Source organism: Ictidomys tridecemlineatus, chromosome 3 (genome assembly GCF_052094955.1).
Source record: "Ictidomys tridecemlineatus isolate mIctTri1 chromosome 3, mIctTri1.hap1, whole genome shotgun sequence".
Taxonomy (NCBI): domain Eukaryota; kingdom Metazoa; phylum Chordata; class Mammalia; order Rodentia; family Sciuridae; genus Ictidomys; species Ictidomys tridecemlineatus.
The window spans coordinates 62,588,355-62,600,318 of record NC_135479.1 but is presented as its reverse complement, the minus strand read 5'-3'; the positions used below and the strand labels follow the sequence as shown (position 1 = coordinate 62,600,318).

At 45.6% G+C, this 11,964-nt stretch overlaps 2 protein-coding genes across 3 annotated transcripts in view; one reads left to right on the top strand and one right to left on the bottom strand.

Annotated features, from left to right (window-relative positions):
- The window catches only part of Smcr8 (SMCR8-C9orf72 complex subunit), a 51,098-nt gene that overhangs the window by 11,048 nt on the left and 28,086 nt on the right, over window positions 1–11,964 (top strand). The gene's annotated exons all lie outside the window — the stretch shown is intronic.
- Shmt1 (serine hydroxymethyltransferase 1) overlaps window positions 1–11,964 on the bottom strand; it is a 29,251-nt gene that overhangs the window by 1,363 nt on the left and 15,924 nt on the right. For both annotated transcript variants that reach the window (XM_005339470.5, XM_005339469.5), the window contains exons 6-11: window positions 8,460–8,541; window positions 7,760–7,972; window positions 6,054–6,170; window positions 4,339–4,461; window positions 1,489–1,605; window positions 207–317 (exon numbers count right to left, since the gene is read on the bottom strand). In XM_005339470.5, the coding sequence (XP_005339527.1) occupies window positions 207–317; window positions 1,489–1,605; window positions 4,339–4,461; window positions 6,054–6,170; window positions 7,760–7,972; window positions 8,460–8,541 (763 nt within the window). The remainder of the gene's footprint in view (window positions 1–206; window positions 318–1,488; window positions 1,606–4,338; window positions 4,462–6,053; window positions 6,171–7,759; window positions 7,973–8,459; window positions 8,542–11,964) is intronic.

Sequence of the window (11,964 nt, the reverse complement as noted above, 5' to 3'; positions counted from 1 at the left end):
GTTCCCCTCAGAGGTGAGTCTTGTGTGTGACATCCCTGAGCAGCATACATTTACAGACCTCTCAAATAAGATGTGGTAGAGTGATTTTGCTGCCCCCTGATCCCCAGCTTGGTCTTGACATAGACATCGTGAATAGCGGGGTTTCAGCACAGTTAGAAACTTCACATATAGGAGAATGTGGCAGACACACCAAATCTTTCTCTTACCTCTGTGGATAAAGTGTGCTACTTTTTGAAAGTCTTTTTCCAAGAGTCCTCGGGATGTCAGTGCTGGGGTTCCGAAGCGCAATCCGCTAGGCCGCAGTGCACTTTTGTCACCTACAAGACAAACAGGGCTCTGTCCCTAAGCTACACTTAGAGCACTGTGCATTTATTTTATGCAGTGCCATGGGCTGAATCCAAGGCCTCATGCATGTTAGGCAAGTGCACTGCCACAGCCACATTCCCAGCCCTTTTTAAAAATTTGAGTCTGGCTAAGTTGCCAAGGCTGGCTTTGAACTTGTGACTCTCCTGCCTCAACTAGGTCATTTTCAGGACAGGTTATTTCAAATACAGCTGGTGGCTTGCATTTTAAAAGGACATGTGGGCAAAAAGAATTGGCTTGAGGATCTTGGCTTGGTCTAGCAAAAAGAATAGAGCTGTGAAGAGTATAGCTGATTCAAAAACTAGCAGTAAAAGCTGGGTGTGGTGGCACACAACTGTAATCCCAGCAACTTGGGAGGCTGAGGCAGGAGGATCACAATTTTTTAGGCCAGACTTAGCAACTTAGGAAGACCTTGTCTCAAAATGAAAAAGGGTTGGTGGTATTCAGTGGTAGAGTGCCCTTGGGTTCAATCCCCAGTACTAAAACATCATCATCATCAACAACAACAATAAAAAGTAAGTAAAAATAAACCAATAAAAAAATACACAAAAAACTAGTGTGCTACCAAAGACACAAGGAGGTGGGATCATATTTTGGCTGTTCTATTCTGGCGATCTGCAAAGTAGTCTTCTGTGCTGTGGCCCTTGCTCCTAAAAAGGTCAACATCTGTCTAGGTTTGAGATATGTTACCATTTTATTAATACATTGAGAAATGCTGCCTGTTTCCAAAAAGTCCTATCTCTCATCAAAGGCTGTACCATGCTGAGGGCTCTACATCAGCCTTTCTCTTTCTACCACCGCAGGGCAAGAACCAAACCCAAAAGAATATATGGGAAGAAGCCCAGGATTATCTCCCCATTAGCATGGACCCTATTTATTCCCCAGTCATCTGAGGTCTGAAATACTTTCATTAGAAAACAATGGGCTGCTGGGCTGGGGTTGTGGCTCCGCAGTAGATTGCTTGCCTAGTGGTTGTGAGGCCCTGGGTTCGATCCTCAGCACCACATAAAAATAAAGAAAATGAAGGTATTGTGTCCAACTACAACTAAAAAATTATTAAAAAATTACAGGCTGGAAGAAATATAGACAGAGGTGTGTGGAAAGAAGACCAAAGAGGAGCCTCACCTGGGCAGGTGTTCTTGTTGCATGCAATGGAACAAGCTTCTAGCACCTTCTCAGCCCTTCCACCATCTGTACCCTTAGAACGGAGATCCAGGAGGATCAAATGGTTGTCAGAACCCCCTAGAAACAGATTTGGACATGATGGAATATAAGAGGTGCATTGTAGGCCAAGTGAAGGAAACTGGGCAGCCGGTGGAGGAGACCAAGGCTGAGGAGGTTGGGAAGTAGGCACCCACCAGGAGTATCAACTGCCCACAAGAAAAGATGCCCCAGGCGTAGGAACTGATAAGGGGACAGAACCTGTGTAAACAGGGGTATCATACAGAGGACCAATGTGAGGCTGCCAGGTAGAACATCTAGTGGCTTTTGTGGCTCAGACTACCAACACCCATGACATGACACAACACAACAGGGGTCAGCAATGGGTTGGAGTTTCCCTGGGTCCATGTGTTTGTGGCTTCTGACAAATAACTTGTAAATTTCCTAAATGACTCTGATTTTTTTGCCATGCTGGGGATAGATCATGCGTGGCAGGGACTCTACCACTGAGCCACACTAGAGCCTCTCTGACACCAATCTTACAAGCTCCTCTAAGAAAGCACTAGAGAGTGGTGGGTAGGGGTTTCAATTTACTGCCCAGGTGGGGAAACCACCATACTTACTACGTACATATTTGGTGTTAAGACTCTGCTAGCCTCTTGTTCATTTTATTCCAAACCCTGGTGAATGCTTGATACATTTCAGATTTTGGAGTTTTTCACATTTTGGATAATTTGCTAGACTTTCCTCTTTGAGCATCCCTATCCTAAAAGTTCAAAATCCAAAATATTTTAGGTACCCTGTCATGTTCACGAAATTTGATTTTGGATTAGGGATACTCAACCTATATTATCGAAGTAATACAGAAACCTTAAGTGTCCCCCAAAAGTCCACGTGGCACAGACTTGGTCTGCATGTGATGCTTTTGGGGGATAGAACCTTTAAGGGGTGGGGGAAGGGAACAGTGGACCACAGCTCCTTCCTCTTCTCTGTTTTGCTGCCTGGTCAGGAAGTGAGGTTTTGTTCCACCCACAGTCCTGCCATGATATGCTACTTTACCATAGACTCAGAAGCAACGAGGCTGATTGTAGGATGAGAAACCTCCAAAACTATGAGCCAAAAGAAATGTTTTCTCTTTATAGACTTATCACCTCAGGTATTTGCTATCTTGAGAGTATCCAACAGAGCTGTCTGGACCTGACCAAAGGTCCAGAAACTCTTCAGAGCCTCTGGATCTTTCCACTTTGAACTTTCATTAAGCCAGGCATGGATTTGGGACATAAGAGAATTCTCACCTCGGCCTGGCTATGTTGCAGGGATGATTTCAAAGATGCAGGGGAGCTAAGTCAACAGCTTAGCTTTGGAGCCCTGTGGCTGAGTCCATTGACTGGCAATGTGGCTTCTGTCAGGCAGTTCAACATTTTGGAACCTCAAATGCCCATTTGTATAAAAAGACTAATGCCCATTTGTATAAAAAGACTAATAATTCAAAAGGCTGTCATGAGGTTTAAACAAGACACTAATCATAATGCTTGGCGTGGTGCCATGCACAATGTAGATATTCACAGTCATCATCTGCTTCCATGTCTATACCACATCTCAAACGGTAGAATGAACAAAGATGATGTCACCAGGGACAGGGCAGGCCTGGCGTGTAGGAAGGTGGATGAGACTGCTGACACCAGGGCTTTCCTGTGGCTAAAATGAACAGGACCTAACTCCTTGCAACTCCCATGGCAGTTCCCCAACCAGTGCCACTTGGGAGCTAGAATGGCTACAAATGCAGCCCTCACCACAGACCTGCTGTGTCAAAGCTGTGTTTTACCAGGATCCCCAGGGGATTTGTGTGCACAACCAGGTTTAAGAAACTAAGGGACCTTGAAGGTCACAGTCCACATGGGGATTTCTATTCCCATTGGATATTGGATTTTCAATATCTTGAAGATGTGAAGGATGAAATAGGAAAAGAAGCCAAGTAGATAGTGATGGATGGGTATTGCCCAGGGCTAAGGTGGAGCTCACCCAGCCCCTGCCAAATCTGCCACTAATGGACTGTTTGGTGGGAGCACCACTCCTTAAACCATGGGACTGGGATCTCTGTAGATAGTGAAGGATAGGGTACAGGGAGAAAGCCCCTAAGCCTACAGATGCCATGACCCCACATTTCTGGACCACCATTGCTACAAACAGGGCAGCCCTGTGTATAAAAAAGCCACCTTTCCTCATGGCAACTGACATTGATTTGAGGAAAATGCTGTCCTTCCTGGAGAAATCCGCAGTATCAGTGACATGGGTGGCAACCCATGGGGTCCTCATCTGGAAATCCACCTCACTCATGGTCAACCAGATCCAGAAGGTTTGTATTAAAAGGAAACAAGTCTCTAGCAAGCCAACTCTTCAGGAAAATGCAGCCAATCAGGGTCTCCCTCCCAGCAGGGAGAGCCTGATATGCCCTGACCTCAGAGCAAGACAATGTAGAGAGGGGTACTGGGTCCTGCCAATTTCAAGTCCTGGCTCTGCCACCTACAGGAGTGTGTTGGCTGCAGCCCAACCTCTCAGGTGAGCTTTAGGTACTGCCCCATAGAGCTATTCTGAGGACACCTATTCCTCACTTTGGGTATTAAGTAGCGGCTTCTGTTGTCATGTGTGGCAGATCTGACAGGGCAGCTGGTAAGGCAAAAAGAACGGGGTGGGGGGGGGGGAAGAGGAGGACACAAAGGAGGCCCTGCAGCGCCCAGAGCCGCCACCCTGTAGGCCACATTCTGATCACCCATGAGGAGAGTAGGCCTGCCCAACATCATGTGGTATTTGTACCTGTGACTATATTGTAGCCCAGCTCCGTGAGGGCCTCACCCAGAGCCCTGCAGTTGGCCAGCACCTGCAGCTGATAGATCTTGAATTCTGTAGTCATAGCTTGCTTCAGGGCCACCGCAACCCCTGGTTAGGGAGATGGTGGGTCAGGAAGGCAAGAAAGAATTGAAAGATGATGAATCGAAAGCAGCCCTGTTTCTCCTGATGCTGCCTTGCTTTGCAATTCCAACCAAGGTTGTGGGGATTACATTTTAGTGTCAAATAATATAAAACTTCTTCTTTTTCTGATACTGGGGATTGAATCCAGGGGTGCTCTACCACTGAGCTATATACTAGACTTTTTTTGTCTTGAGATAGGGTGTTGCTAAGTTGCAAACCTGTTTCCTCAGTCTCCCAAGTAGCTGAGATTGCAGGCATGCACTACAGTGCCCAGTGATATATTTCTTTTTTGTGGTTCTGAGGATTGAACCTAGGGCCTTATGTATGCTAGACAAGTGCTCTACCACCTAGCTACACCCCCAGCCCCATATCTTTAACTCTATGATTACTGCAGACCTCACTGAGGAAACCTTTCTCTGAACAACTGCTTTTGAGGTAAACTTTCTCTAGGCATGGGGATTCAGTGCTAATAGATTACCAAGTAAAAGCTTTTAAAAACAAGATGGATTTCATAGTTCTTTATAAGCTTGATGTATGAAAATCATCATTCAGCTGCCTAAAAAGTTGGGCAGACACAAGTTAGGCTGATTGCTCAGGTCATGCCTGGATGGAAGGGACAGCCCTGCTTTACAGTGTGCCATCCAGACTCATCTGGCACCTGCGTTCAGGGCAGAGGGCTCCTTTACTAGATGGACACAGAAAAAAAATGCAGGATCACACAAAATCCATGCACCTGAGTCCTGCCATTGAGTCTCCCATCAGGGTTTGTGAGAACAGTGGCTGGGCACTAGGTGAGCCCAGCATTCCTGAGTGGAAGGAACTGGGAGACTGAGGAAGCAGGTGCAAACAGAGGACTTGAAAACTCCCCTTAGGCTCCCAATGCCTGCCATGCCCTTAGGACTAAGATTCCACCACTGGCTGCTTTCTTAGGTCTCCTCCTTGAAAACAATGGCACTTCTCCTTAACTGAGAAGCCACATCTCATCCTGAGCTCCTTGGCCCAAGTTCCACTAATCGTCTTGTTATAAGAGAACAGTGGGATAACTCAGGCCATCACAGACGTCCTTGGTCACTTGTCCAAATAGAAGAAATATATCAGTGAGACCCTGCTGGGCAGTCACAGAATCAACACAGGAGTTATCAGTGTGGCCCCAGGTGTGCGGGTCAGACACAGGTGCCTTGACAGGCAGGGCTTGGATTCTACTCTTCCTCAGCCTTTGCTGAGCCCTCTTCTGTCTGAGTTCTTCTCTGTTGTTTCTCAAAGGGGGCTCTGGCCTGACCCAGTTTCACTGGAGGATGGCCATGAGTGGAGCAGACACCACTTCCTTCCTGTCCTCATCTTGTACCAATCCCAGTGGTCCACCTTTTCTTCTGTGTTAGCATCTTCTGGACAGAGATGATCCCCCAAGTCCCCTCCCCAGTGGAAGTCCTGGCTCACACTTTTGGAGGACAGGTGAGGTGGGAATTAGAGACCATGGGATGACCATTGGAGCAAATGGGAGGTCTTCATGGCTGATGGTGCCACCCAAGGGCTCTGGGGTAGGCTTGGTGATACTTTACCAGCAATGGCATGGTTGTGGGGACCTCCCTGCAGGCCTGGGAACACAGCGGAATTGATGAGCGACTCCAGGTTGTACAAAATCTCTTTGCCTGTCTTGGGATCCACACTGCGCACTCCTGGGTAAAAAATACCATCAAAATGCAGTTCTATAAGCTGACCCCTCCATCTTCTCAAACCTACATTGTTTATGGTATAGTAAGCACCAGGCTGCCTTGCTGCTGCCCCTCCCTTTTTTTTTTTTTTTGGATTGAACCACTGAACTACATCCTCAGCATTTTTAATTTTGAGAAGGACCTCACCAAGTTGCTGAGGCTGGCCACGAACTTGAGATCCTCCTACCTCAGCCTCCTGAGTTGCTGGGATTTTTTGGAAACAGGATGGGTCACTGACTGGCACCCTAGCTTCAGCACCTCCACTCTACACCTGTCACCTATGATGGCTTCTTTTCTTCATAACACCTGACTATAATGAAGCCTTAAAGTGGAAAGGAACAGAAATTTCCCTCCCGAGACTGTAACAAAGCACATGCCTTTGGCATTTCTTTAAAGATGACTAGGAAGGCGACTTAACAGATATAATGCTCAGATGGCTACGCATGGGAAAGGTTTCTTTCTGAGAAAATATTCACACAGTAATAACTTAATAAATTATTACTTAAAAATAAATAATACTAACACCTCTAAGGAAGTTGCTTTTTCTTTTTGCTGCTCATAGGGATAGAACCCAGGGCCTCATGCATGCCAGGCAAACACTCTACCACTGAGCCACATCCAAATATTCCTATTTGGAATATCCTGGGAGCCAAGAACTGCTCTGAGCACTTTGTGTAAACTCATTTAATCTCCTGAGTAGCAGTCCAGTGAGGCAGGTGCTATTACTCCAGTCCCCACTCCAGAAGTGAAGAAATGAAGCACCAAGAAGCTGCACGGGCAGCCTGGGACCACTGTGTGTGGGAGAGCCAGGGTTTGCTTTGGTCCTCTGGCTCCTGTCAGCCAGCAGAGGGTCTAATGAATCACATTAACATACAATGGCAGAAATAAAAGGCCTCCAAGTCAGGTGGGACAGGTCACCTGACTCAAAAGCATCAACCCCACTGAAGAAGGACCTCAATGGAGCACAGGGACAACAGAGTGCTGGGAAACTGCATGGGCACCTCGTTGGGTCAAGTCCTAGCTGGGGCAAGGCGAGGAGGCCCTGCCCAGGAGTAAGAATAATGCAGCTATCCAGGGCGGGTTTCTCTGCTGATGTGAGGCTGGGGCACAGATGTCATCACAGGATCGCTAACCAAGGCCCTGACCGCTCAAGTGGTTTCCCAGGTATGGGAATCTAAAAATAAGGGGCACACAGGCTTAGAGATGGGCTATAAGGTACTGGAAAGAGAAATTCCCCACTAAAATGGTGAAATGTGCATTAAAGTTCATGCACCGAAAGCCTGCATCATTCCAACACACAGCAGTTGCTGATCCCCTTCCTGTTTTCCTAGCACTTGCATGCACAGGAATGGGGCTACAATTCTTGCTCAGGACTTCCTTGTAAGTCCTCTTCATAAAGCCTGTCACTGCTCTTTCCTAAGTAGCTTTTTAAGGGACTGCATCATAATATTTTCAAGAATTTCCAGTTTTTTTTTTAGCTTCCTCAACCAAACCTGAACCCCAACAGCAAAAATGTCACCCAATACCCATCTACCCAAAAGTCAGAAGCTCACCTTTCCTGTAAAAGATCATGCCGGCACGGCAGCCTCTCAGGGTCTTGTGGGTGGTGGTGGTCACCACATGGCAGTGTTCAAAAGGGGATGGCACCACGCCAGCTGCCACTAGCCCGCTGATGTGTGCCATGTCTGCCATGAGATATGCCCCACTCTCGTCTGCAATCTTCCGCAAACGTTCGTAGTCCAGGTTTCGAGAATAGCAGCTAGTTCCTGAGACAAGGATGACAATAGAGTAAAGATGCCTGAGGGCAGCCAAGTTAGCCTCAGTGCAAATCTACAAATGGCCTCTGGATGTGAAGATATCAAAGCCTGAAGATTTCTCCCCTAAAATCTCTTGAAGACACAAATGGAGAGTGCCCTCCCAAAACACCTTTGTGCTAAAGGTAACCTCTGTGACCTCCGTTTTCAAGGTAATGGTGGTTGAGATGGCCTGTAATTGTGAAGGCCAGTGAGTCAGAGGGATTAACATTTCTAAATGTTTCTCTTAGTACAGCCTCAGATCTTATTCCACTGAGTACTAATGGTGGGAAATACAAACCTGTCCTTAAAGAAAAAAATATACTTGGAGCCAAGAAGCTTAGCCATCCAAGGCAGAAACTAGCAGTGAGCTAAGGCAGGATGGAGCTGTTGTTCATACCCTCTGTAACAGGCATGGGCGCTGCCTATGAATAAGGCCGCTGTTCGCTCCACTCCTCACCTGCGATGATCAGCTTCGGGTGGAAGAGGCGGGCATTTTCCTCCAGCTGGTCGTAGTTGATGTAGCCACTGTCTGGGTACACCTGTGGGGGCGTCAGGGACACATAGGCTCACCTGCTTCCTCTGGTCAACCAACCATGCCCGCCACCTTTCCACCCACCATGACAACAGGAGCCATGTACCAAACTAGGCCTTGATCCCCTTGATCCTTGTGCAGGGCACAGGTGTATTCAGCCTGCACAAGGAGTTTAGACAACCACGTATGGCTCACATAACCAAGGATGACCTGAGAGGCCTCGGGAGAAAAGCGAATCCCGGCCCTGGGGTGCTATCCTTTGAGAAGGAGGAACCCCAAAGCCCCTGTAGAAAGAAAAATATACAAGAAATAGCCTTCACACATGATGCACAGTCCAAAACATGGTGATTTTCAGGCACGAGACAAAGCAAATACAACAAAAAACCTGCCTAACAATTTCTGTTCCAAGGACCAAGAGGACCTTCCATGTAACAGGGTACACTTTATACCTGACATAAACCTTGCTGCCTGACCACTGCTGGCTTATTGAAAGACTAACGTGTTCATCTTTTCTCCTTCCTCTTTCCATCTTCCCTCCCCTAGTTGCTGGGGAAGCAACATTCTTCCTGTCCTAGCCTGTGTTTATTGCATCCTTCAGACCACTGGCCACAGGATTAAAAAAATCCATACTTGGGAGTTTGGTAACAGTGGATCTAAGAAATGGTTCTCAAGGCAGCCATCTGGATATGAATTATGATTCCTGATAGACACACCTGAAGCCTAGCTCTTGTAGTCTCCTTTTAAAAAGAGTTCTGTTCCCGTGGCAGTTAGAATTGCAGCCTCCCTGGAACATGAGTCTGTGGCCTTTATCATTTGCTAGCAAATTAATACAACTTTTTTTTCCTTTTTCTTAATACCTTGCCCTCATTATTGTATCTGCACTGGGGACAAGGACCAAGTTTTCAGTATCACCATGAGATAAGAAAACAAAATAAAAGCCATGAATATTAGGAAAACTGATATTCTCATAGCAGCATGATTGGGCACCCCAAAAACCCAGAAGCCCAGAGGCAAACTATTACAATGAATAAGTTAACTTACAAAGTCACTGGATATTGCATCAAAAGGCAAAAATCATGCCGAGTATAGTTCAGTGATAGAACTCATGCTTAGCAGGCACAAAGGGCTTTGTGCAACCCCACTACAACCCCGCATCCAACCAAAACCAAAACTCAATTACATAAGCACATATAATCAATAAAAATGAAATTAATAAAGTTATTATGTCTCAAAAACCATAAATTAAGTAACACAAGGTGTCTGAGATGGCAGCAGAGCAATTCAAAGACTTTTTAAAAATAAAAACTATTTCTATCAATTCCCTTGGAAGATGTTTTCTTATATTTACTTGCTCTATCTCTCCTCCAGGAGGCTGATGTTCCTTCTGATATGATAAGGTGGCAACAGAGACTGAGACTGAGGCAAAAGGTGGATTTCCTACCTTTGGTCCCACTTTCCCCCTGTAACAGAGCCCTAAATGAACTCTAGACAGGGAAAAGGGGAAAAGTGAAGGGAGGGGGGTGTAGGAGTAGGAAAGATGGTGGAATGTGAGGGTCTTCATTACCCTAAGTACATGTAAGAAGACACGAAGAATATGACTCTACTTTGTGTACAACATGACATGAAATTTTCTGTGAATATTCAAAATACAGTCTTGACTAAGTTGTATTTCCACTAAATTACAATTCAGTACTAATAAGCTGTATTGTTAATTCTTTATTTTATTTTTATGTGGTGTTAAGGATCGAACCCAGTGTCTCATGCATGCCAGGAGAGCGTGCTACCACTTGAGTCATCCCTAGCCCCATAATTCTTAAAAACAAAAAGAAAGGAAGAAATTAAAAGCTCTAAATTGTTTTTGATTCAGAAGGGCCTCCCTCTCCTCTCCCTCTGTCATGAGGGAGGGTGTGCTGAGACTGTGACAAGCTTCCGATTAACACAGTCTAGCTAAATCTATATAAATACATATTTTCTGCCTTTGGTCCCAATATGCTCTCTGTCCTCTTATGAAAGCTCTCTGTATCCCTGGATTCCTGGAAGATGGAGCTTTGAGAAAGAAAATGTCCTGATCTACCTCCACAAAGCCAGCTTTGAATGACACTTGTTTTCCCACAAACTTGTCTCCTGCATTTTAGTGAAATGAGATGAATGACCAAGTCTTTCCTACCTGGTCTTGCCCTCTTTTCCCTCTCGTAAAAGCTGTTTGGGTGACAGGTGCATTGGCTACACTTATAATCCCAGCAATTCAGGAAGCCAACTAAGAAGGATTGCAAGTTCAAGGCAGGTAAGGCAACTTAACTTAGAACCTGTCTCAAAATTAAAAATAAAGGCTGGGGATGTAGGTCAGTGGGTAAAATGCCATTGGGTTCAATCACTGGTAACACAAGAAAACAAGAAGCTGGGTGGGAGGCTAGGGCAGGAGGATTAAAAGTTCAAGGCAACTATAAATTAGTAAGACCCTGCCTTAAAATAAAATAAAAAGGGTTGGGGATGTAACTTGGGAGGAGAGTGTCCCTGGGTTCAATTTTCACTACTGACACCACCACCCCCAAAACAACAAAAACAAGCAGCAACAACAACAAAAACCTGTTCATGCCCCTGAGCCCCAGAAGATGGAGATTTTTTAAACAGAAAAGGTTTCCTGTCTTCCTCAAGAATGGCTTTGAATAAATCTGTTTTCCTTCATCAACCTGTGTTCCTAACTTGAGAGGACCAAGGTGCAGTGAAAGCTTCACAACAAGAACATTATTGAGAGTCATCCTAAATATTTCTTTATTTATTTTTAGTTGCAGTTGGACAAAATACCTTTATTTTATTTATTTATTTATTTTTATTTGGTGCTGAGGACCGAACCCAGGGCCTTGCACATGCTAGGTGAGCACTGTACCACTGAGTCACAACCCCAGGCCAAGAGGCATTTTAAAATGCTAGTAATTAAGGCAATATTTGTGGAATGGCAGACAATCTGATTGATGGAAGGAAGAGCACCCCAGAACAGAACTCCATGCGATGTAGGATATCTGGGCAATATCAGTGGCCACAGGAAAGTCCGGTAGAGAAAGAATGGCTTTTTCAATAAATGGCTCTAGACCAACTGGGTATCCACATGGAAAACAAAAGATTCTCTGTTACCTCAAATAATACACAGAAATAAATTTCAGATCTAGCGATCCCCACTTCTGTGTGGACATCCTAAGAACTCGGAAATCAGTTTGCCGAAATGACATCTGTACTCCCATATTCACCATGGCACTGTTCACTATGGCCAAGACATGGAAGCAACCCACTGCCCACCAACAAATGAATGAGGAAAATGGGAAGTGGAAGGCCATCCACCTTAAAAAGAAGGGAGTTCTTCCCCTTGTGGTACCATGGATGAACCTCGAGGACACCAAGCTAGGTAAAATAAGCCAGGTACAGAAAGACAAAA